This window comes from Trachemys scripta, chromosome 6 (genome assembly GCF_013100865.1).
Source record: "Trachemys scripta elegans isolate TJP31775 chromosome 6, CAS_Tse_1.0, whole genome shotgun sequence".
Classification (NCBI taxonomy): Eukaryota; Metazoa; Chordata; order Testudines; family Emydidae; genus Trachemys; species Trachemys scripta.
The window spans coordinates 43,933,106-43,956,364 of NC_048303.1; the positions used below are offsets into that span (position 1 = coordinate 43,933,106).

At 44.8% G+C, this 23,259-nt stretch overlaps 1 protein-coding gene across 3 annotated transcripts in view; it reads right to left on the reverse strand.

Moving 5' to 3' along the window:
• POLK (DNA polymerase kappa) overlaps positions 1-23,259 on the reverse strand; it is a 59,275-nt gene that overhangs the window by 16,157 nt on the left and 19,859 nt on the right. For 2 of the 3 annotated variants that reach the window (XM_034773930.1, XM_034773931.1), the window contains exons 4-7: positions 13,232-13,384; positions 10,071-10,202; positions 6,982-7,135; positions 3,426-3,677 (exon numbers count right to left, since the gene is read on the reverse strand). In XM_034773930.1, coding sequence (XP_034629821.1) covers positions 3,426-3,677; positions 6,982-7,135; positions 10,071-10,202; positions 13,232-13,384 — 691 coding nt within the window. Of the gene's footprint in view, positions 1-3,425; positions 3,678-6,981; positions 7,136-10,070; positions 10,203-13,231; positions 13,385-13,520; positions 13,573-23,259 lie in introns of those variants that run through there. The other variant, XM_034773932.1, reaches the window with a different exon arrangement.

Sequence of the window (23,259 nt, forward strand, 5' to 3'; positions counted from 1 at the left end):
CTATGTAATAGTGGCTAAAGCACTCATTGTGTATAGTTTGTCTATCAGGTTAGGTGTATAAAATACTTTGAGATATGCAGGATGAAAGGGATTATATATAAATGCAACATATATAATTAAGTGATGAGGGTTATGTTTCTTTAAACGCAAAGTTTTCTGCAACTTGGTACATGATTACACACTAATATGACAGTAATTTACAGTAAAAGAGAAAGCTTGGTGTGGAAGAGAAGTTATGTTTGGTCTAAATATGAATGAGGTATCTCAATCAATTACAGTTCAGACATATGGCAAATAGTTATGACACATTTAACAACCTAAACATTGTAGTAGAGCTTCACCAAGGATGAGGAAAGACAGTCCAGTGGTTAGGGTACTAGTCTAGAACTTGTGAGAGCTGGGCTCAAGTCCCTGCTCCACCACCGACCTCGTATGGTACCCTGGGCAAGTCACTTAGCTTCTGTGTGCCTTAGTTCTCCCATTTGTAAAAAAGGGATAATAATGCTCCCCTACCTCACAGGGATGTTGTGAAAATAATTACATTAAAAACAGTGAGGTGTTCAAATACTATGGTAACGGGTATCATGTAAATATCTAGGATAGATGGAATATCTATCTGTTCTTGAGAATTAAGGGCGATTTATCCTTTTTATTGATTTGCGTGTGTCTTTTTTACTCTTTTTAGTAAATAGAGTGCCACAGATCCAGCTGGGCACTCCCTTCCAGCCATCCACTGGACTGGTGTGAGGGGAACCCAAGCCTCTGGCTCCCTGGATGTTTTAAGCTTCCAGAGTCCCAGCAGGCTGCAGCCCTGTTTCTTCCCTTGGTCTCACTGGCAAATTATCTCAGTCATAGAGCTTCTCAGCCCACTTTCACCTTAGATCCCAGGGCCAGCACTGATCCCCAAGGTACCCCAGTTACTTAACATACTCATCCCCAAAATTACACTCCCAAAGGTGTGAAGCTTCTGGAGCTCACAGTAGTTATAAAGCATATGACATATGCTCACACACGCTGCATAGAATCTCTTATCTTAATGCTCTTTTACTTAGTCATGTACAGAAGAGCATAGATCCTACAGAACAACAAACATTTAACCACAACACCACTTCCCAGCTCACAATTCCCTTGTGAGCCCTTAGGGACCATCTGTGTCCAGAAAAGCAGGCAGGCAGGCCAGGCCTCATGCAGGCTGTTACATGCTGGGTGATTTCTGTCATGGAGTCCCTTCCCCAGCTTGTGATATCTTACTTTCACCTGCTCCACACTTCCTTTTCCTTGCTATTTAACGCCCCCATCTCCAACTTCCTTTGTTCTGTCTTTTGAGTAACTTTCCATTGCTCCTACCTCTCCCCTCCCCCTTCTGTCCAGAGAGATAAGATAACAATGGTTTTCTAAGGATGCAGCTGCTTTTTAGCATAACTTTGGAGTGGTTAAAGTACCATTGTTAAACTTTAGAATTCCCTATTGTCCCTGCTATAGGACCTATCAGTGATGGTGGATCCACATACACAAAGACACTCACGATACAGCAGTTTTTCATAACACAACTTCATAATATCAACTAGAAATCATAAATTATACGGACAGAGCCCCAGATCATCACACAAAATAACTGGGTTTTTACAGATGAACCCTGTTGGTACTAAGCCCTGGTCTACACTGGGGGGGAACTTGACCTAAGATATGCAACTTCAGCTAGGCGAATAGCGTAGCTGAAGTCAGTGTATCTTAGGTCGACTTACTTGGCCGTGAGGACGGCGACGAGTCGACTACTGCCGCTCCCCTGTCGACTCTGCTTCCGCCTCTTGCGAGCTGGAGTTCTGGAGTCGACGGGGAGCACGTTCGGGGATGGATTTATCCGCGTCTAGACGAGACGCGATAAATTGATCCCTGATAGATCGTCAGGTAGTGAAGACCTGCCCTTAGGGTGAAAAGAGGTGAACAGCAGATGACAAATAGATTGATTCTTCTCTATAGCCTTGATGATTTAAAGACTGACAGCTGTTTATAGTGATTATAATTTATTCCTGGTGATGCTAGGAACCATTTTGTACATCACTGCTTACTGATAGTCCAATTAGCCTTCTAGATTGTCAGATTATTAAACAGTAATCACTTTCCATTTTCGTTCATCAAATCACCAGCATTCTTAAGAGGTCCAACCCTCCTTTTCTAAACAGTGAGTCATCCAGAAGAGGATGAAATTTTAGAGAAATGAAACTAAAAATGTTGTTGACAGTCAAGCAGTACTGCTTCTGAGTTTTGCAGGGCCCTATATGAAGTAACATGTTGGGTGTCATCCAGCTTTGTTCCATCCTATTACTTTCTCCTCTACCCGTGTTTTCACAGGACATTTCCCCTGCCTACTTCCTGCCTCCACCCCCCTCACCCATACTCCCCATGCTTCAACCTCCGCAGGCCCTGATAACTCTTTTACACAGATCAGCAAGTCATTGAGGGCTTGTCTACACTGGCAATTTACAGCACTGCAACTTTCTCGCTCAGGGGTGTGAAAAAATGCCCCCCTGAGCACAGCAAGTTTCAGCGCTGTAAAGCACAGTGTAGACAGTGCACCAGCGCTGTAGACTAGCCCTAAGAGTCCTGAAGAGCAACTATCTGAACTAACGGACTGAATGCAGTTCGGGAATTTGATCTCTGAAGCAGCCTAATAGGGGCGATTCAGACAGGCTATCATAGATCGAGTTCCAGTTGGAAGATCAGTTGGGCAACTACGAGCTGCATAGATCTAAAACTGCCACTGCCTTGAAAAGTAAATACTAACCTGTCTGGTAAACAGTTTATTTTATTTTTAACATGTCAGTGTATTTAGTGCTCAAGAAAGTGATTAAAAACTAGCTTGAGCAAGGCACAGGATGGGCAAGTGTTGAACATGTTTCTCCACACAGCTCTGCTAATGTGCCTTTATCCTAACTAGTAGTAACTATAGCATTCCAATGTTAAATCTATCTTTGATCAAAGGCTTACAAAATCAGTAGGGCAAATTAAGATTTAAATGCAGCTGTCCAGAGGTGTAAGACTAATGCCTGAGCCAACTGGGTCACTTTTCCACTTTAGCGGAGGAGTTAAGATTGAAAAGGAAACCAGGAAGAAAAAGGATGATCTGACTGCTATCATTAACCAAAAGTATACAATGCCAGCAATAGCAATTAATTAAAGAAGAAAGATTTCTTGTGGTTAAATAAAGCATAAGACTGGGTTCTATTCTTGACTCTGAGATTTCTTGTGTGATGTGGCCTTGAGCACTTCACAATCTTGGTGCTTCAGTTTAAATGGGGTGTACTTCCTTACATCAAAGAGGAGATGCAAGGCTAATTTTTTAATGCTTGTAATGCACTTTGCGATCACTGGGTGGAAGGCACTACAAATATGCAAAATATTATTATTTATGTACATGTGTGTACCTGCACTGGCAGTCAATCCAGTTTTTTGTTCAATTCGAAAGCGAATTTCCTTCACAACTTCTTCAGCTGAAGTTCCAAAGACCACTGAATTTAGCAACAGTTCTTGATCTCTCTGTTCTTCAGTGTACAGGTGGGAAGTAGCAACAGGCTGTTCCTCTGTTATAGAAGTATTATCTTCAAACAATATTGGTGAGGATGAGTGTGCATCTTCATTCAACTTTAGTTCATCAGGTGCAGTTACATCTTGCTTACCTACATTATAAACAGATACACATATGTGTAACTCATCCTTCTTAATAAGCAACATATATTTTGTGAATTGATTCCCCTGCATAGCTCCTGAAAAAAGCTGATTTAGCTATTTCACTTTTTTCTGTTCGCAAAGTTCAAGTAATTATGTAGCTGAAATAATTTCAATTACTGGTACATTTTTTTTAAAAGGAAAGGTCATAACCACCTCATTGTATATGCGATTTGAGCTTGGCCCAGGATTAGATTTGGCCAGGAAACTGAATTTCACTTTGGTGGTGGGGGAAATTGAAATTTTGGAAACGTTTTTGTCCCAAATTGAGATAAAAAGTTAAAACATTATAGTTTTTTTGTGGACGTGAAATTCTGCAATATTTTCTTTCAGAAACACTAAAACATTCTCTCTGTGGGAATATTCTGGTGTTTCTGAAACAAGAGTGCCTAGAAGCTCTGGCTCTGCTGCAGTCTGCCAGGTGGCCCCCCAAGCAGGATACTGAGAATCACAAGTTGTCTGGTTCCTCTGCAGCTCACCTGGTAGGCTGCAGCAGAATTCAGGCTCCCAGCAGCCAGAGCTTCCCAGCCTCATGGCTACCAGGGAGCTCACATTCCTAGCGCCAGGCAGGTTGCAGGAAAGCCAGGGAGATTGTGAGCCCAGGTTCCCAAACTCCTTGCCATATGGGCTGCTGAGGAACCTGGAGTCTGGAAGCCTTGGTAACCTGAGCTGCTGAGGGGTTGCCACTGAAAGATTTGTCAAAAGACACACATTCATGCAGAACATGTAGCTTTTGATGAATCTGCATTTTCTAATGGAAAAACATTCCATTGAAAAATTCTGACCACCTCTATCCAATATCTTCTAGGTATACCCAACCAGGTGAAGTCCAGTGTGGGGCTCTGCAGGGCAGCTTGCAAACGTACCAAAGCAGGGAAGGTAACAAACTGAAAAAGATTATAGTACTTAGATAATATGGAAAATATTACCAAGGTTTGCACATATTTACAACAGCTAAGAGATTTGTTGAAAAGAAAACTGAGAAAAAAATGGAAAGAACAAATGGGAGTAGATGTGTTTGTGAGATCATGTGTAAATTGCACAACATCTTGGGGAACATTCAGGCCCACTGTGTCCTTGAGGGAGAGAGAGAAAAATACTTTTTATGCTGATTATGGCCCATGGCAGGAGCAAAATGGCAATTCCAGATGCACTTGGCCCTTGAGGTTTGGGGAGCATGATTGGATGACTACCATAGTGAAAATCAGTGTAAATGGGGTAGGATCTGAGGCTAAAATCAGCAAAGAACAAATTAAGAATTACTTAGACAAGTTCAATGTCTTCAAGTTGGCAGAGTCTGATGAAATATATAGTAGATTACTTAAACTGAAGAGATCTCTGAGACATAAGCGATTAGCTTTTAAAACTCATGGAGGACGGGAGAGATACCGGAGGACTGGAAAATGGCAAATATAGTCCGTATCTATAAAAAGAGGAATAAAGACAACCCAGGGAATTATACATCAGTCAGCTTAACTTTGATACCTGGAAAGATAATGGAGCAAATAATCAATCAATTCGTAAGCATCTAGAAGAAAATAAGGTAATAAGTAACAGTCAACATGAATTTGTCAAAAACAAATCATGTCAAACCAACCTAATATCCTTCTTTGACAAGGTGACAAGCCTTGTGGATAGGGGTGCAGCAGTAAAGTTCATATATATTGACTCTATTAAGGCTTCTGATACCACCTCCCATGACCTTCTCATAAAGAAACTAAAGAAATATAGCCCAGATGAACCTACTATAAGTTCACCTTACACTGGCTGGAAAACCGTACTCAGAGAGTAGTTATCAATAGTTCAAAATCAGTCTGGAAAGGCATAGAATGGGCTCCCGCACTGGGTCCAGTTCTATTCAATATCTTCATAAATGATTTGGATAATAGCATAGAGAGTACACTTATAAAGTTTGCAGATGATACCAAGCTGTGAGGGGTTACAAACATGGGCGCCACGTTTGTATAATTTTTGGTGGTGCCCAGAACGGATCCAATCAGAGCCATCCCATCCATAAGATGGACTGGGACAACAGCCCCAGGCCCCGCACTTTGGGCGGCCCTGCGCTTCACGGGGACGCAGGGCCCAGGATAGCCTGGGGGTCTAGTGGGGGGCCTGGCACTGGCAGCAGCAAGTGACCTGGCCCCAGCCCACCCCACTCTGCCCCCTCTCTATCCCCATTCCACCCCTTTTCCACCTCTTTCCGGTGATAAACTGTTATTCATTGAGGACAGGACAAGAAGTAATGGGATTAAATTGCAGCAATTGAGATTTAGGTTAGACATAGAAAAACTAACTGTAAGATTAGTTAAGCACTGGAACAAATTACCTAGGAAGGTTGTGGAGTCTCTGTCACTGGAGATTTTTAAAGAACGGGTTAGACAAATACCTTGTCAGAGATGGTTTAGATAATACTTAGTCCTGCCTCAGTGCAGGAGACTGGACTAAATGACCTATTGGGGTCCCTCCCTTCCAGTCCTTCATTTTTATGATTCTCGAGGTCTGACTCTACATGCCTTCAACATACAGAACCACAATTGACTTCACTGAGAATTACATGTCCTGAGGGTTTGCAAATGGTATTAAAAAAAAAAAAGAAGCCTGTTCATTTAAGCAAAAACGGTGTTATTTTGACGATAGACATGCCTAAGTGCATACTTGCCAAAATGCGACATGTTTATAATGCCTATTTTGTTACATCTCTGTTCTGATAGAAGATGGGCCAGTGTTTTTCAATAGAACTGAAAGGTGTATTCTTGTTTATCTCCTCAATGGCCTTCTTGATAGATGATAGAAATGTGAGAGATGTTTGTCTGCGCATAAAGTCAATAACTGGCACAAGACTTTGCCTACAAAACTTTTTAATATCCCCAATGGTGGATCCCTCTGTGGGAATTTCTGCCTTTCCACATTCCAATAGCAAGAACTGATGTAATCATGTTTTAATCATTCTTTATTTTTGAAGAGTTCGTTTCTTATGTATTTTTATTCTTGTAATGCACTTTAATGGAGCTCAGGTGCATTGCCTTTGTAACACGATTTCTGACACTTCTAAAGTGAAGTTAGGGCTTACATACCATGGTGCTGATTGCCGTTTGCTATAAAATACTTATTCAAAGAGTCAGGATCCTCTCTAATAGGGAAGAGATTTGTTTACATTTCATAACTGATTACGGAGCCATACATCATAATTTTCATATATAATAATTTCCAATTTAGTATGCTAATATCTATAATATTTAGTAATTTGGTTACCATTTTTTGCAATGTTTTCTCTTTTGATGAAGTAACTTCTTTTATCTTCAGGCCAGTTCTGTCTTTCCTCTAAGTACTCCGTTATGTTCAAGTAGGCTTCATCTAGGCCAATGGGCATAAAACTAGGATCATATTCAGCCAGTATTTCTCTAACCTTGATAAACAGGAAAAGAAAGTTTAAAGTTGTGCTGCAATAGCAAAACATGTTGGTGTGTATTAAAATGAAGTTGATACTTTTGCAATAACACGCACACTTTGCACATCCATTTTGATCAGACAATCAGTACCATTACTCTAAGTATTTATGAAATAAATAATGTATTGATATGGCAAATTTATAAAACTTCTGTTTCTCATTTAAAAGCAGCAATATGTCAGTATTACATACCAAAACAAAGATCAGGCTCTCTGAGCAATGTGCATTTTACTGAAGAGGTAGCTGTGAGATATATGTTTAAGTGGCTATACACTCTCACATCATTAGGTCCCCATGGCACTGTGGTAACCATGTGAAAAAAGTTCTAGAGGCTTGTAAGTTTATCAGAAACTTGGGATGCGTATGTGGTCTGATTCAGTTTTTCATGCTGTGCTGTGATTTGCATTGATATCTGAAGGATATAATACATTTAATTCAATGTACGGAAAACTGGTTGCCTAAGAGAAGACCATAGGAAAAATAAATTGATGTAGCTGACAGCTTGAGGATATTTTAGTGTAGTTGTTGAGGACAATGGGCAATGCTTAGTGCTAGTTATAGCCCTACCAATAATCATACAGCTCATTTTAGTTAATTTACATACTGCAATTCTTTTGATAAAATACAGAAAAGTTGTGTGGTTTCTTACACCTAAGAAATTATAATTCATTGCTCTGACTACACTAACATGTAAAATAAGCCGCTTCTTACACAAGTGGTGTGTAAAAGTACTACTTTTTCAATCTGATAGTGACATTTCTTTGTAGTAAAGAAATTTACTTAATGGACCTTAAAACCCATTTATGTCCATCAGATCTTCATCTCCCCAAACCACTCACAGTAGTCATCTCTTGTTTAAATATTCTTTTGAGGGTCTTATGATATGCAAATCTTAGAGTAAATGCTCAAAATAAAATTCTGACACCTATTTTTGTAGTTTTAAATGCTTCATTTTCACTATAAAATACTTGAGAACTTTTAGTAAAATTTTGTGATTTAAATCTTCAAGGATAGTCATGGGTTCTTCCTCTTCTTGAAAGTGACTAAAACATAGCCTTCCCAACAAGTTTTGATCGCTAATGTGAAATCAGTTTGCTATTTTCAATCCAGATCTGAGTAAAAATGGTATAAATATAATGAGAACAACCACAACAAATGAGAGGAAATGGAAATTTTCAGGAAGGAGCCAAGGCCTAAGGACCTAATCCTGCATCACTGAAGTCAATGGAAGATTTGCCATTGACTTCAGTGGATATAACATTAGGCCCTAAATGGGTCTGGAGACTGACCCATACTATTACCACTAGAGTGATCCCTCCACATCAGATTTCAGGCTCTGGACTGGCACTCAGGAGATCTAGATTAAGTTCCTGGCTCTGCCACTGAGACCATGGACAAGCTAATTAATCTTGCTGTGCCTCAGTTCTTCATCTGTAAAATGGGAACAACGCTGCCTCCTTCCTCCTACTCTTTGGAATCGATGGAAGGTGCAACAATTTGTATATGGGGAAGTCTGGCCTCATTTTATCAAATGCTCCCTTAATGGAAATAATATCTGAAGCGCCAATAACAAAAGGAACATAAAAATATATACAAATCTTCAACTATTTTACCCTTATTCACAAGACAAACTGTAATACAAGACTACATCCATATCCTGAGGTCCTGATTACATCATAAACAAGTCTGATTCATTCTCAAAACCACATATTTATATAATGACAGGTTTCAGAGTAGCAGCCGTGTTAGTCTGTATCCGCAAAAAGAAGAACAGGAGTACTTGTGGCACCTTAGAGACTAACAAATTTATTAGAGCATAAGCTTTCAGCCCACTTCTTCGGATGCATCCGAAGAAGTGGGCTGTAGTCCACAAAAGCTTATGCTCTAATAAATTTGTTAGTCTCTAAGGTGCCACAAGTACTCCTGTTCTTCTTTATATTTATATAATATACATTCTATTCAGAAAATGGAACTGAAGAACATCAAATGGAATTAACGTAAGTGTTTAGTTTACCAGTAATCTTGTAAAGTGAAAAAAACCCACTATTTTTTGTAGATCTTGGGTCAAATTCATCCCTGTTGTAACTCAGCTGAAATTAATGGATTTACGCCAACAATTAATTTGCCTCAACAGCTACAGAATATATTTCATCTTTCTTCATACAAAGTTATATGTATTCTAAATATTTCTATGGATGTTAATTCAAACTGATCATTTGCAACTCTCTCATGTGAAGCTTTAAGATTATAATCTAAACCAATTTATTTAAATCTTAAGAGAACACAAAGTATTTAAATATATACAGTATTCATCATAATGTATTAATTACATGCATAATTTTTTTTTCCTTAATGGAAAGGAATGTACCTTACTTTTCTAGGGACAAGAAACACTAATCACCTTTCCTCCCTCCTTAATTTTTTCCACTTTACTCCTCAGTCCATTCATTCTCTGGAAACAAATGTAGAGGTAATTAATGCTCTTTGATTCAATAGCTCTCCCAGGTAATTAGTATTCCATATGGTTATTATGGTATGAAGAAATTCTCTTTGCTCGCCCTATTTACTCCTAGTTCCCTAATTATTAGATTATGTGCTATGGTTTTGAATTTACCAACATAACAACATCATCTGTTCATTACATAATTTTGAAAACCTCTATTATCTTAAGTCTATATGGAACCAGATTATGGATGAATTTGTCCCTACTGCCACAGAATGTTAATTTAAATGCTGCATTTAATTTACATTCAAAGCCATGTCTTGAAAATTTAACCTTTAAATTAACTTTTTTTAAATCTTATATACAAGTTTTGATTTAGTGTTGTCTTAAAATCTAAAACAAAAGTATGTACTGCTATTGGCTTGAGAGATGTTCTCGTTGATTACTTACCTCTTTACTCACTTCTTCATACTTTTTGAAGTTTAATGGCACTATAGTAAGATGTGGGCATAGTTTCTTAGCAATAAATCCAGGCATGGCTGCACGTACCCCAAATCTCCTTGCATGATAATTTGAAGTGGACTTAGCAGGGAAAAAAATAGATATAGAGTTAAATAACCATATCCTACAGCATACTTGTGAGTTTTAATACATGCAGCAATTTTAAAGACTGAAGTAAAAAGATATAGAGACAATGCTCTTGTCACAGAACATCTATCAAACTGCAGTAACCAGTTCCATTCTAGATTCAGTATGTTATGTTCCATAGCTTGTAATTTATTTGCATTATGAGAACTACATGATTTTAGGGACTGGTAACTGGACAGTTTTATCTCTAGTTTGCGGGTTCAAATTAAGTCAATTTGTTAATTGATAAACAGTGGGGGGGGGGGCAGGATAGCTCAGTGGTTTGAGCATTGGCCTGCTAAACCCAGGGTTCTGAGTTCAATCCTTGAGGGGGCCGCTTAGGGATCTGGGGCAAAATTAGCACCTGGTCCTGCTAGTGAAGGCAGGGGGCTGGACTTGATGACCTTTCAAGGTCCCTTCCAGTTCTAGGAGATAGGATATCTCCATATATTATATTATATTTATATTTATTTAACTGAAGTGTTTTCAGTTTTTGCAGATCTGCTTAGAGAAGCACTAACCAGCATTTGTTAGCAAAGAGCACAGTATTGAGTAGGCCATAGACACTGTTCCCATTTGCCCCCAAAAGGTGGTCTCTCTAGAAGAGGGGTGAGTCACACTGGCTGAACAGCTTGTGGAAGCTTGTATGGCTGTTGTCTATGCCATTCTTGTTCCAGGGCTAAAGGACATCAGTCTCCTGGCAATCCAGTACCTTTCACATGCCCTTTAAACTATACTCCTCTTTCTTGCTTTGGAGGCTAATTCCAATATTAATAACAAAAAAATTGAAACTAAAGACTTGCTTGTATATCTGGTCATCTAAGACAATATTAATTTTAAAAGTTAATAAAAGTCCAGTATGCTTGATTTTTTATTAACTGAAGGCCTCCACCTTTAGTATACTCTGAGGAGCAGTAGGGCTCACTGAAATATGGGAAACAGACTGAGACATGACATGCTGTGAGGCTATGTGGGGGAGACATATCTGGAGATTGAGTTATTTCCCAGGACTAGTTTCAGAGGAAGAAATAAACAAACTAAAGAAAGGTTAAGTTACTACCACTTCTGCTCTATTCAGAGCCTATAGGTTTAATCTTACAAGGTGCTGAGCACCCTCAACTTTATTAGAGCAGAAAAAATAAAAATGCCACCAAAAATCTGTTAAAATGGATAATATCTCTAAAGTAATGATAATTCTATACGTTTTTCACTTCTATAGCATACTATATACAATGGATCAAATTCTAGGTTGATTTATTCCCCATGCAACTCCATTGACTGAATTTGATATAAACCAGCCCCATCTTGGCCCAATACGTGCCAATCAAACTAATCATAATCCACATCAGCATAATTTTTAGAATCAGACAAAATCCACCGGTATATAAATAAATTCTAAAGGCTTTCTTGGATGCTTTAATGTAATTTTCATTTCATGCTTAAATCGATGGGACTCTGCCAATAATGAGGTTGCCAGGTGTCCTGTTTCCGACCGGAATGCCCAGTCAAAAAGGGACCTTGGCAGCTCCGGTCAACACTGCTGACCAAGCCGTTAAAAGTACAGTTGGTGCGGGGCTGGCAGGCTCCCTACGTATCTCCGAGCAGCTCCCTGAAGTGGCCACATGTCCATCCTGCTCCTAGGCTTAGGGCCAGCCATGGAGGCTCTGCGCACTGTCCCCGCCCTAAGCACTGGCTCCGCAGCTCCCATTGGCCAGGAACCACACCAAATGGGAGCAGCAGGGGCGGCGCCTGCAGACAGGGGGAGCGCACTGAGATCCCTGGCCGTCCCTGTGCCTAGGAGCCAGAGGGACGTGCCGGCTGCTTCCCGTGAGTTGCTGGAAGTAAACATTGCCCGGAGCCCGCACCCCAACCCACTGCCCCAGTCCTGAGCCCCCTCCTGCACCCAAACTCTCTCCCGGAGCCCGCACCACCTCCCGCACCTCAACCTCCTGCCCCAGCCCTGGGCCCCCTTCCCCAGCCCTGGGCTCCCTCCCACACCCAAGCTGCCTCCCGGAGCCCACACCACCTTCTGCACCCCAACTCCCTTGCCCCAGCCCTTAACCCCCTCCTGCACCCAAACACCCTCTGGGAGCCCACACCCCCTCCTTTATCCCAACCCCCAGCCCGGAGCCCTCTCCCGCACCTGAACCTCTCATTTCTGGCCTCACCCAGGAGTTTGCACCCCAGCCCACAGCCCATATCCTCATCTCCACTCCAAGCCCCTCATCCTCAGCCCCACCCCAGAGCCTTCACCACCTTCTGCACCCCAACTCCCTGCCCCAGCCCGGTGAAAATGAGCTACTGAGCGAGGGAGGGGGAAGAGCGAGCGAGAGAGGGAGGTTGGATGGAGTGAGTGGGGGACGGGGCCTCGGAGAAGGGGCGTAACAAGGGTGTTTGGTTTTCTGCCATTAGAAAGTTGGCAACCCTAGCTAATAATGAACAGTCGAGGAAAAAAAGATTTCAAAATGCAGGTCTCATTTTATGTATTTAAAATAATTTGAATCTAAGTAGTTTAAGGCTAAGGATCTGTCTCAATTAGTACATCCTTTCACATTTTAATCAACAACAAATCAATACATTTGATTTCACGTAGGAGCTAAACATTAGATTGGTATGAGGCCTTCTAATTTTGCCAACCAAAGTGTGCTCCACAGAGCTCTACAATCAAGCCTAAGATGGCTCTAAATATCAAAATTAAGATACAGCACAAAGAGTACAGGCCCCAACATGCAATTCTCCACCTTTAATTGAATGGCCAGGCCAAGAGCTTATATGCTTAATAGAAAACTTTTTCCTTTCTGTTACCTCTTCACAACTTAAAATTTTGCAAACTACCTGGTTCTTTGAAATGTAAAATCCAAATTTACACAGTAAGAAAACAAACATTTTCGCCATCTGTGTTATTATTGTATGCATTTCTAATGTTCCTGTCACCGAATCTTTATGTAATTTAGTCTTTGTATCAGTTTGACATTTGACCGTACCAGCATACTCATCGATCCCACTGCTATGGGTTTTTCCTTCACCTCTGGGTTGTCTCTCATTTCTACTGCTGCATAAAAGGCATCCATGTCAATGTGTACAATAGTACAGCTGAGATCACGGCTCTGCTCTAGCTCCAGCGCAAGTTTGTCAGCCTGTACAAAAGTGTATAAAATGTACACAAACACAGAAATTACAAAAATATATTAGATTGGCCAAGGTGCCACAGGCCAAACAATCGTAAAAGAAAACCCTTGTCACATACTAAGAGAAGAAAAAATGGTTACTCACCTCCTCGTAACTGTTGTTCTTCGAGATGTGTTGCTCATATCCATTCTACTTAGGTGTGCGCATGCCACGTGCACAGTCGTCGGAAAGATTTCCCTTAGCAGCACCCATTGGGTCGGCTGTGGAGCCCGCTGGAGTGGCACCTCTATGGCGCTCAATAGATGACCCTGCTGACCCAGCGCCTCCTCAGTTCCTTCTTGCCGGTTACTCTGACAGAGGGGAAGGCGAGTGGGTCTGGAATGGATATGAGCAACACATCTCGAAGAACAATAGTTGTGAGAAAGTGAGTAATGTTTTTTTCTTCTTCGAGTGCTTGCTCATATCGATTCTAGTTAGGTGACTCCAAGCCCTACCTCGGAGGTGGGGTCGGAGTTATGGAACGACAGACTGGAGCACTGCTCTGCCGAAGGCTACATCGTCTCTAGCATGCTGGGTTATAGCGTAGTGAACGGCAAATGTGTGCACCGATGACCATGTCGCCACCCTTCAGATTTCTTGGATTGGCTCCTGGGCCAGGAACGCTGTTGATGAGGCCTGCGCCCTCGTGGAATGGGCCATGAGAGCCGGGGGTGGAACGTTGGCCAATTCGTAGCAGGTGCAGATGCGGGAGGTAATTCACGATGAGATCCTCTGCAACAAGATCAGGAGACCTTTCATATGGTCTGCTACGGGCCGGTTTTGTTCAACATCTTTATTAATGATCTGGATAATGGGATTAAATTGCACCCTCAGCAAGCTCGCAGATGACACTAAACTGGGGGGAGAGGTAGATATGCTGGAGGGTAGGGATAGGGTCCAGAGTGACCTAGACAAATTGGAGGATTGGGCCAAAAAAAATCTAATGAGGTTCAACAAGGACAATTGCAGAGTCCTACACTTAGGAAGGAAGAATCCCATGCACTGCTACAGGCTGGGGACCGACTGGCTAAGCGGCAGTTCTACAGAAAAGGACCTGGGGACTACAGTGAACGAGAAGCTGGATATGAATCAGCAGTGTACCTTCGTTGCCAAGAAGGCCAAAGGCATATTGGGCTGTATTAGTAGGAGCATTGCAAGCAGACCGAGGGAAGTGATTATTCCCCTCTATTTGGCACTGGTGAGGCCACACCTGGAGTATTGCGTCCAGTTTTGGTCCCCCCACTGGAGAAGAGATGTGGACAAATTGGAGAGAGTCCAGCGGAGGGCAAATAAAATGATTAGGGGGCTGAAGCACATGACTTACGAGGAGAGGCTGAGGGAACTGGTGTTATTTAGTCTACAGAAGAGAAGAATGAGGGGGGATTTGATAGCAGCCTTCAACTATCTGAAGGGGGGTTCCATAGAGGATGGAGCTAGGCTGTTCTCAGCGGTGGCAGATGACAGAACAAGAAGCAATGGTCTCAAGTTGCAGTGGGAGAGGTCTAGGTTGGATATTAGGAAAAACTATTTCACTAGGAGGGTGCTGAAGCACTGGAATGGGTTACTTATGGAGGTGGTGGAATCTCCATCCTAGAGGTTTTTAAGGCCTGGCTTGTCAAAGCCTTGGCTGGGATGATTTAGTTGGTGTTGGTTCTGCTTTGAGCAGGGGGTTGGACTAGATGACCTCCAGAGGTCTCTTCCAACCCTAATCTTCTATAATTCTACTACAGAGGTGGGCAAACTTTTTGGCCCCAGGTCCACATCTGGGTGGGGAAATTTCATGCAGGGCCATGAATGTAGGGCTGGGGCAGGGGGTTGGGGTGTGGGAGGGAGTGTGGGGTGTGGGAGAGGATGTGGTGTGCAGGAAGGGGTTTGGGGCAAGGAGTTGGGGCAGAGGGATGTGGGGTATACGAGGGGGCTCAGGGAAGGGGGTTGGGGTGCAGGATGGGGTGCACAATATGGGAGGGGCTCAGGGCAGTGGTGCAGGGAGGGGTGCGGAGTGCGGGAAGGGGTTCAGGGCAGGGGCTTGGGGTGCAGGAGGGGTACAAGGTGCAGCAGGGGCTCAGGGAAAGGGTTGGGGTGCAGGCGGGGTGCGGTGGGGGTTGGGGTGCAGGAGGGGTGAGGACTCCAACCCAGCGCCACTTACCTTGAGTGGCTCCGAGGTGGCAGCGGCATGCACTGGGGCCAGGGCAGGCTCCCTGCCTGCCCTGTCCATGGACCCGCGCCACTCCAGGAAGCGGCTGGCACCATGTCTCTGCGGCCCCTGCGGGAGTGGGGGCAGAGGGCTGAGCGCGCTGCCCTTGCCTGGGGGTACCTCCCCCAAAGCTCCCATTAGCCTCGGTTCCCCATTCTGGGCCAATGGGAGCTTTGGGGAAGGTACCCACAGGCAAGAGCAGTGTGCGGAGCCCTCTGCCCCCTCCCCGCTCCCTCAGGGGCCGCAGGGACATGGTGCTGACTGCTTCCTAGAGTGGTGCGGGGCCCACGGCGCCATGGAGTGTAGCAATCCCGCGGGCCGGATCCAAAGCCCTGAGGGGCCGGATCCAGCCCACAGGACGTAGTTTGCCCACCCGTTCTCCTGTTCTACCACCATGAATAATTGGTTCAACTTCCGGAACGGCCTTGAGCGGTCCATATAAAAGCCGAGCGCCTATCTAATGTCCAGAGAGTGTAGATGTTGCTCTTGGCTGTTTGCATAGGGTTTAGGGTAAAACACAGGAAGGAAAATGTCCTGGTTAGAGTGAAATTGGGACACCACCTTTGGAAGGAAAGACGGATGAGGCCTGAGCTGCACCTTATCCTTAGAAAACAGCGTATGGAGGGTCAGAAGTGAGGGCCTTGAGCTCCAAAACCCTCCTTGCCGAAGTAATGGGAACCAGAAAAACAACCTTCCATGATAGATACAGAAGTGAGCAAGTTGCCAACGGTTCAAACGGGGGCCCCATCAGTTGAGGTCCCATGCAGGGATCAGTTGGATACGGATGCTCCAGGCCCTTGAGGAAGCGGCCTACCGTGGGGTTGGTGAAGACGAACCGCCCGGCTGTTCCCGGGTGGAATGCAGAGAGGGCTGCCAGGATATACCTGCACCTTGATGGACGAAGCAGCCAGACCTTGGCTGCTTGAGCTTCAGCAGGTCCAGGAGGACAGGAATGGGGGCCTGCAACAGTGGAGAACGGCCCTGGGAGCACCAGATCGCAAACCACTTCCATTTTGCCCGATAGGTGGCCCTACTGGAGGGTTTCCTGCTACCAAGCAGAATTTCCCTGACCACCTCCTAGCACAGGAGCTCCATGGGGGTTAGCCATGAAGCTTCCAGGCCGTGAGGTGGAGAGACTGGAGGTCTGGGTGACAAAGGCGACTGTGATCTTGGCTAATCAGGTGCGGGATTAGTGGCAGCGTGATCAGGGTGTCTACCGAGAGGTCCAGGAGCGTGGTGCACCAGTGTTGTCATGGCCACGCTGGAACCACCAGGATGACTGCCGCCTTGTCCCTGTGGACTTTGAGTAGGACCTTGTGCATGAGAGGAAGCGGTGGGAACACATACATGAGATGATCCGACCATGGAGGAGGAAGGTGTCCACAAGAGATCCCTGGCTGTGGTTCCGGAAGAAGCAGAACCTCAGGGCACTTCCTGTTGCTCTGAGTGACAAAGAGATTGATATGGGGAGTTCCCCACCTCTGGAAGATGGTGAGAATGACATCCGGCCAGATGGACTACTTGTGGTTGCGGAACGATCTGCTGAGGTAGTCCGCCAGCTTGTTCTGTGATCTTGAGAGATATGTCGCCTCCAAGTGGATAGAGTGGGCTATGCAGAACTCCGACAGCTGGAGGGCTTCCCGAGAGGAGAGGAATAGGCCCCACCCTGCTTGTTTATGTAAAATATCACAGTTGTGTTGTCAGTCAAGACTCACACACACTGACACATCAAGCAGGCCTGGAAGGTTTGGCACGCTAGCCGAACTGCTCTGAACTCCTTGATGTTGATGTGGAGTGAGAGCTCGTCTTGAGACCAGAGGCCCTGAGTCTGAAGGTCCCCCAAGTGTGCTCCCCACCCCAGTGATGATGCATCTGTTACCAGGGACAGGGAGGGCTGAGGTCTGTGGAAGGGGAATCCTTTGCACACGTCTGGTTGGTTGAGCCACCAGTGCAGGGACTGGAGGACGTGACCTGGAAGAGTCACCACCGAGTCCAGACTGTCGCATCCCGGGCGGAATGCTGACTTGAGCCAAATCTGGAGAGATCTAAGACACATCCTGGCATGCTGTACCATGTACATACAAGATGCCATGTGACCAAGTAGTCTCAGGCAGGCCCTTGCTGTGGTGGTAGGGTACCATCTGAGACTTTGTATGAAGTCCGAGAGCATTAGAATATGGGCCTCTGGCAGGAATGCTCTGGCACGACCCGAGTCCAGTATTGCCTCAATAAACTCTACCCTTTGAGTTGGTATAAGAGTTGACTTGCTCTTGTTGAGAAGAAGGCCCAACCTATTGAACATGGACGTCATGATGCGTATCTGCGCTTCTACCTGGTCCCTGGAGTGCCCCCAGAGCAGCCAGTCATTGAGATATGGATACACCTGCACCTGTCTCTGCCGAAGGAAGGCGGCAACAACTAACATGCACTTGGTGAACACCTGAGGGGCTGTGGACAGGCCGAAGGGGAGAACCTTAAACTGGACATGGTTGTGATTGACCACAAACCTGAGGTATCATCTGTGAGCAGGACGTATGGATATATGAAAATACACGTCCTTGAGATTGAGGGTGGCATACCAATCTCCCCAATCCAGAGAAGGAATTATGGAGTTCAGGGAGACCATGCAGAACTTCAGATTCACCATGAATCTGTTGAGGCCTGCAGGTCTAGAATGGGTCTGAGACCCCCTTTGGCTTTGGGGATTAGGAAATATTGGGAATAGAATCCCTTGCCCCTTAGCTCCTGAGGCACCTCCTCCACTGCCCCTGCGGCAAGGAGTGCCTGCATCTCCTGGATAAGGAGTTGCTCGTGAGAAGGGTGCCTGAAGAGGGATGGGAGGGAAGGGAGGAGCAGAATTGGAGAGAATATCCCACTTCTACCGTGCAAAGAACCCAGCGGTCCGATGTTATTTGGGACCAAGCACAGTGGAAGTGGGACAGATGATTCAAGAAACAAGGGGAAGGATCTGGCGTTGTGGCAGATGGACCATCCTTGGGCACACCTTCAAAATGCCTGCTTTGAGCCCGATGATGGCTTAGTCAGGCCATGGCCCTGCCCGGGCGGAGGATGGGAAGGCTTGCGCCTGCCATTTCTGCCCCTCCTTCTAGAGAAATCCTGCCTCCGCTGAGGAGGAGAAGGGCGTTGTTGCAGCCTGAAGTGTTTGCGTTGGGTTGCCGGTATGTGCATACCCAACAACTTCATCATAGCCCAGGAGTCTTTTAGGCTGTGCAGCCTGGAGTCTGTTTGCTCCACGAACAGGCCTGCCCCGTCGAACGGCAGGTCCTGCAGAGTTTGCTGCCCTTCTGGGGGTAAGCCAGATGCCTGTAGCCATGAACTCCTCCTCATGGCTATCCCTGAGGAAAGGGTGCAGACGGCAAAGTCCTCAGTGTCAAGGGAGGCCTGCAAAGAGGTCCGTTCTACTGGTTTGCCCTCCTCAACAATAGCCCCAAACTCCTCCCTGGACTCCAAGGGAAACAATTCCCTAAGTTTCAGCATGGAGTTCCAGGAATTGAAGCTATATCTGCTCAGGATTGCCTGCTGATTAGCAATCATGAGCTGTAAGCCCCCTATGGAATAGACCTTCCTGATGAAAAGGTTGAGTCTTTTAGAGTCCTTGGATTTGGAGTGAGATCTTGCTACCCCTGCCTCTCGTGTTCATTCACCATCGACACCACCAGGGAGCAGGGCTGTGGGTGGGTATACAAATACTCGTACCCCTTAGAGGGGTTGAAGTATCACCTTTCTACACCCTTGGCTGTCGGGGGAATGGAGGCCAGGTCTGCCACAAGATCTTCAAGTTGACCTGGATGGCCTTGATAAGTGGCAGGGCTACTCTAGATGGACCTTCGGGGCCAGTATGTCCACCATAGGGTTCTCTTGTTCCGCCACCTCCTCGGCCTCTAGACCCATATTGCACGCCATCTTGCGCAGCACGTCTTAGTGGGCACAACTGTCTATGGGCGTGGCCTGAAGTAGAAGTCTCCGCCACCGCCTAATCCGGAGAGGATGACGATGACTCAAGTGGGGGAACAGGGTCATCCTGGACCTCTTACTCCATCGAGACATCCTGCCCAGCCTCCTGTTCCGGGTCAACTATCACCAGGTCCACTGAAGGAGCGAGGGTCGGTTCCAGGGAAAGCACTGAGGCCGGAGTCCCCTCAGCGCCCTGGGGGCAGGGCGGCTGTCTGAAGCCACTGGCAACCTGGGCTCGGATAGCACTGACCGGGAGCCCTTTGACAAACTACCCTGGGCCTGGTGATATGCCCAGGGGGTCCAAAAGGGCCACTGTGCTGGCCCCGGCCACTGTGCTGGCCCCAGCCATTGCACCGGCCATGGCATTGTGCCCACATTGGGAAGTCTATGTGCCGACCGGTGCCGGCTCCGGCGTGAGTATCTTGATTCGGTCTCCAAACCCGAACTCCAAGACCAGGATCTTGATGCCCATGGCTGTGCCAAGCGGAGCTGTGCTGGTGAGCAGTGCTGCGAGGATGGGGAGCAGTGGCTGGATCGGGATCGATGCCAGGACTGGGAGTGGCGCCGTGACGACTGGTGGTGCCGAGACCTCGATTGGTGCCGTGGTGACTGGTGCCGAGAACGGGACCTCCGTCGCGTCGGGGATTGGTACCAGGATGGTGACTGGTGCCACGAGTCAGACCGGTGTCGTGAATACGACTGGTGCCACGACTCAGAGTGGTGCTGAGGGATGGATTGGTGCCACAACTCAGAGCGGTGTCTCCGTGTTGTTGGCGAGCAGTGCCAGGGAGATGCAGGTGGACGCAACATCGCTGGCTTTCCGCCTTTGTTGGCGCTGAGGGCTTGTCCCAGAGGGCTGGAGACTGCGGTGTGGTCATGGCAAAGGTGTCAGGATGGATGGCAGCCCCACTTCTTCCACCATATGGCTTTTGGGAGTCCAATGGCACCGGACTCAATGGTACCCTTTGCGGGACCGAAGTCGACAGTGCTGGCTCCAAAGGTTCTGGCACTGGGCCCTCCTCCCTGGGGCACACCCCATTGGCCAACTCTGAAGGAGTGGGTCTCAAAGTCGGAGATTCAGTCCTACCCTACTTCCAGTGCTGCTCCTGTGGCACCAGGGAATGGGATTGGTGCTGGACAGTTCCTGCCGGCTTTGGGAGCAGCGGTGCTGCTTCTGCCACGGATGCCGGAGCGCTCCACACCGATTAACTCGGTGTCAAGTCTTGCCGCACTCAGGTGGATTGCGATCTCAGAACCACCTCCATAAGGAGCTGTTTTAAATGGAAGTCCCACTCCTTTTTTGTTCTAGGGCAAAACCCTTTACAAATCCTGCACCTATCAGCCTGGTGTGCCTCCCCCAGACACTTTAGACAAGTGTTGTGGGGATGACCAGTTATCATCGGCTTATTGCAGGACTTGCAGGGTTTGAACCCTTGGGACCGAGGCATGCCCCGAGTCCCCAAGGGGAGATAGGCAGTCAGGGTGGAGGGGAAACCCACACAACCAACAGCTAAAACTACTAACACTAAAACTACAACAAACTGAAAGCTAGGAGAACGAGAGGAGAACTTGCTAAGCAAATCACCCCAGTTCCAACGACCATCACTGGTGGTAAGAAGGAACTCAGGAGGCGCTGGGTTGGCAGGGTCATATACTGAGCGCCATAGAGGGGCCACTCCAGGGGGCTCGACAGCTGACCCAATGGGTGCTGCTAGGGGAAAACTTTCCGACGACTGTGCATGTGGCGCGCGCATACCTAATTGGAATCAATATGAGCAAGCACTTGACGAAGAAAGCTTGTTTTTGCTCCAACCTGTTCTGTGGGGGAAAAGAGGTAAGTAACAGATGGCAAAAAAGTGAAAGTGGAAAAAGTATGTTATATTTATACATATAAATGCAAGTACGCATAATATTCCACAAATATACACGTTGTATTTATTGTTTACAGAACTACTTTTTAAAAAAAACTAAAGGTCTCTCCCCTCTCACCTAGTTGAGCTCTCATACTGCAACTTATTTGCTAAAAGGATAACTACTGAGTAACATGAGATTTTCCCGCTTCCTTCTGGTTTGCTCCCAGCCAATTTGTTTGAAGACTGAAAGACCATGACGTGGAATCAAATTAAGCTTTTCCACATAGCAATGCATAGCACATATCCTAGTTCAGTGAGTTGGGCTGGTCAAACTGGTTTGTATAAAATGTAAGGCACCAGTGGGAAAGGTAGAAGGTGAGGAGTTCAAATAACAACAGAAGAAATATTTGAAAAAAATAATGAAAACAGCATTATATAATATATAGAAGAAAAACAAGTCATTACATTTAAATCCTCCGGGAGCAGACTTAGTTATTTTCATTGTAATATCAATTAAGCAAGGGCTAAAATCCATGTAAAATTATCAAAAGGCATTTCTCTTCATTTTAATTAATTTTTTTCCTCTTTGTTAATTCTGATGATTTCATATTCTACAAACTATAGGTAGGTTATTCTCACACTCAAATGACCTTTAATTACTTGAATTTATGTTGCCTCCCACACCCCCAGTCACACAATTTAATCTGCATTTCCAGATATGGTCTTAATACAAAAAAAATTGTTTTCCCCCCACCTGCATTACTAGCATAATGTCATATCTAATGATTCACTAGTATCTTATGCACATATAAAAACAGAGATGGAAACCCCTTTAAGCTAGTCACGAATTAAAACCATGATTATTTAAAATAGCAACAGCAGCTCATTAAAGGAAACAGTAAAACAAAAGCTTTGTAGACTTACTTCTGAGAATCATGTTTGTTTATAACCATATTTCCCTACTAAATCTGAAGACAGTTAAAGACGAATTTCTCAGAGGTAAACCAGGTGCATAAGTTGAAAAATTATGTAGCATTCTTTTTTGAAAGAAAATTCTGATATGGAAGACTTACGGGGGTTTCAATATATTTTATAGGGGAAAAGAGCTGAAAATTTGGGTCATTAGATTTTTAAAATTCTTAAATTTTTGTATTTATTTTTAGACAAATAGATTGAAGAAGTTATTGTGATTTGTTCTTGACCAAAGATGTGATATAGATGCCAAAAAACCTCTCTTTCTTAAGTAGCATATATGAAATAAGAATTAAAAAGCTTAATTTGGTGCCTGTTTATGTTTGTAAAACTATCTGACAGAATGGAGAGAAACTAGGAGTGACCAGTAATACTCTGTTACAAGGGGACAGCAATGTCATGCAGAGTTAAAAACAGCTAGAAACCAACATCCATAAAAATGGCAACAGTGGCTGTTGGCAATAGTTAATACAATTCAGAAGCTGATACTTATGAAAGTTTTAAATTAATCATAGTATTGAATAAATGAATATAAAAATATAGCTTTGATCCTTCACAGTATGGATTATTGAAGAATTTCAGACATTTCTGGGTTGTGTAGTAGACGAGTCTCAATCAGCCATGACCAATTTATCAGAAGTGGGAACTTGCTGCATATAGTATTGTATAGGAAAACTTGGCCTGACTAATAAACCAATGACATTCAGTGCATATGAAACTCCATCTTTGGCATTTACGATTTTATTTTATTTATAAAGCCAAATAAAATATTTTAAAATGCTAATGGTAAGGTTTGAAGGGTTTACTTACTGCCCAAAAATACTGAAGATGTTAGAGATTACTTTGGGAC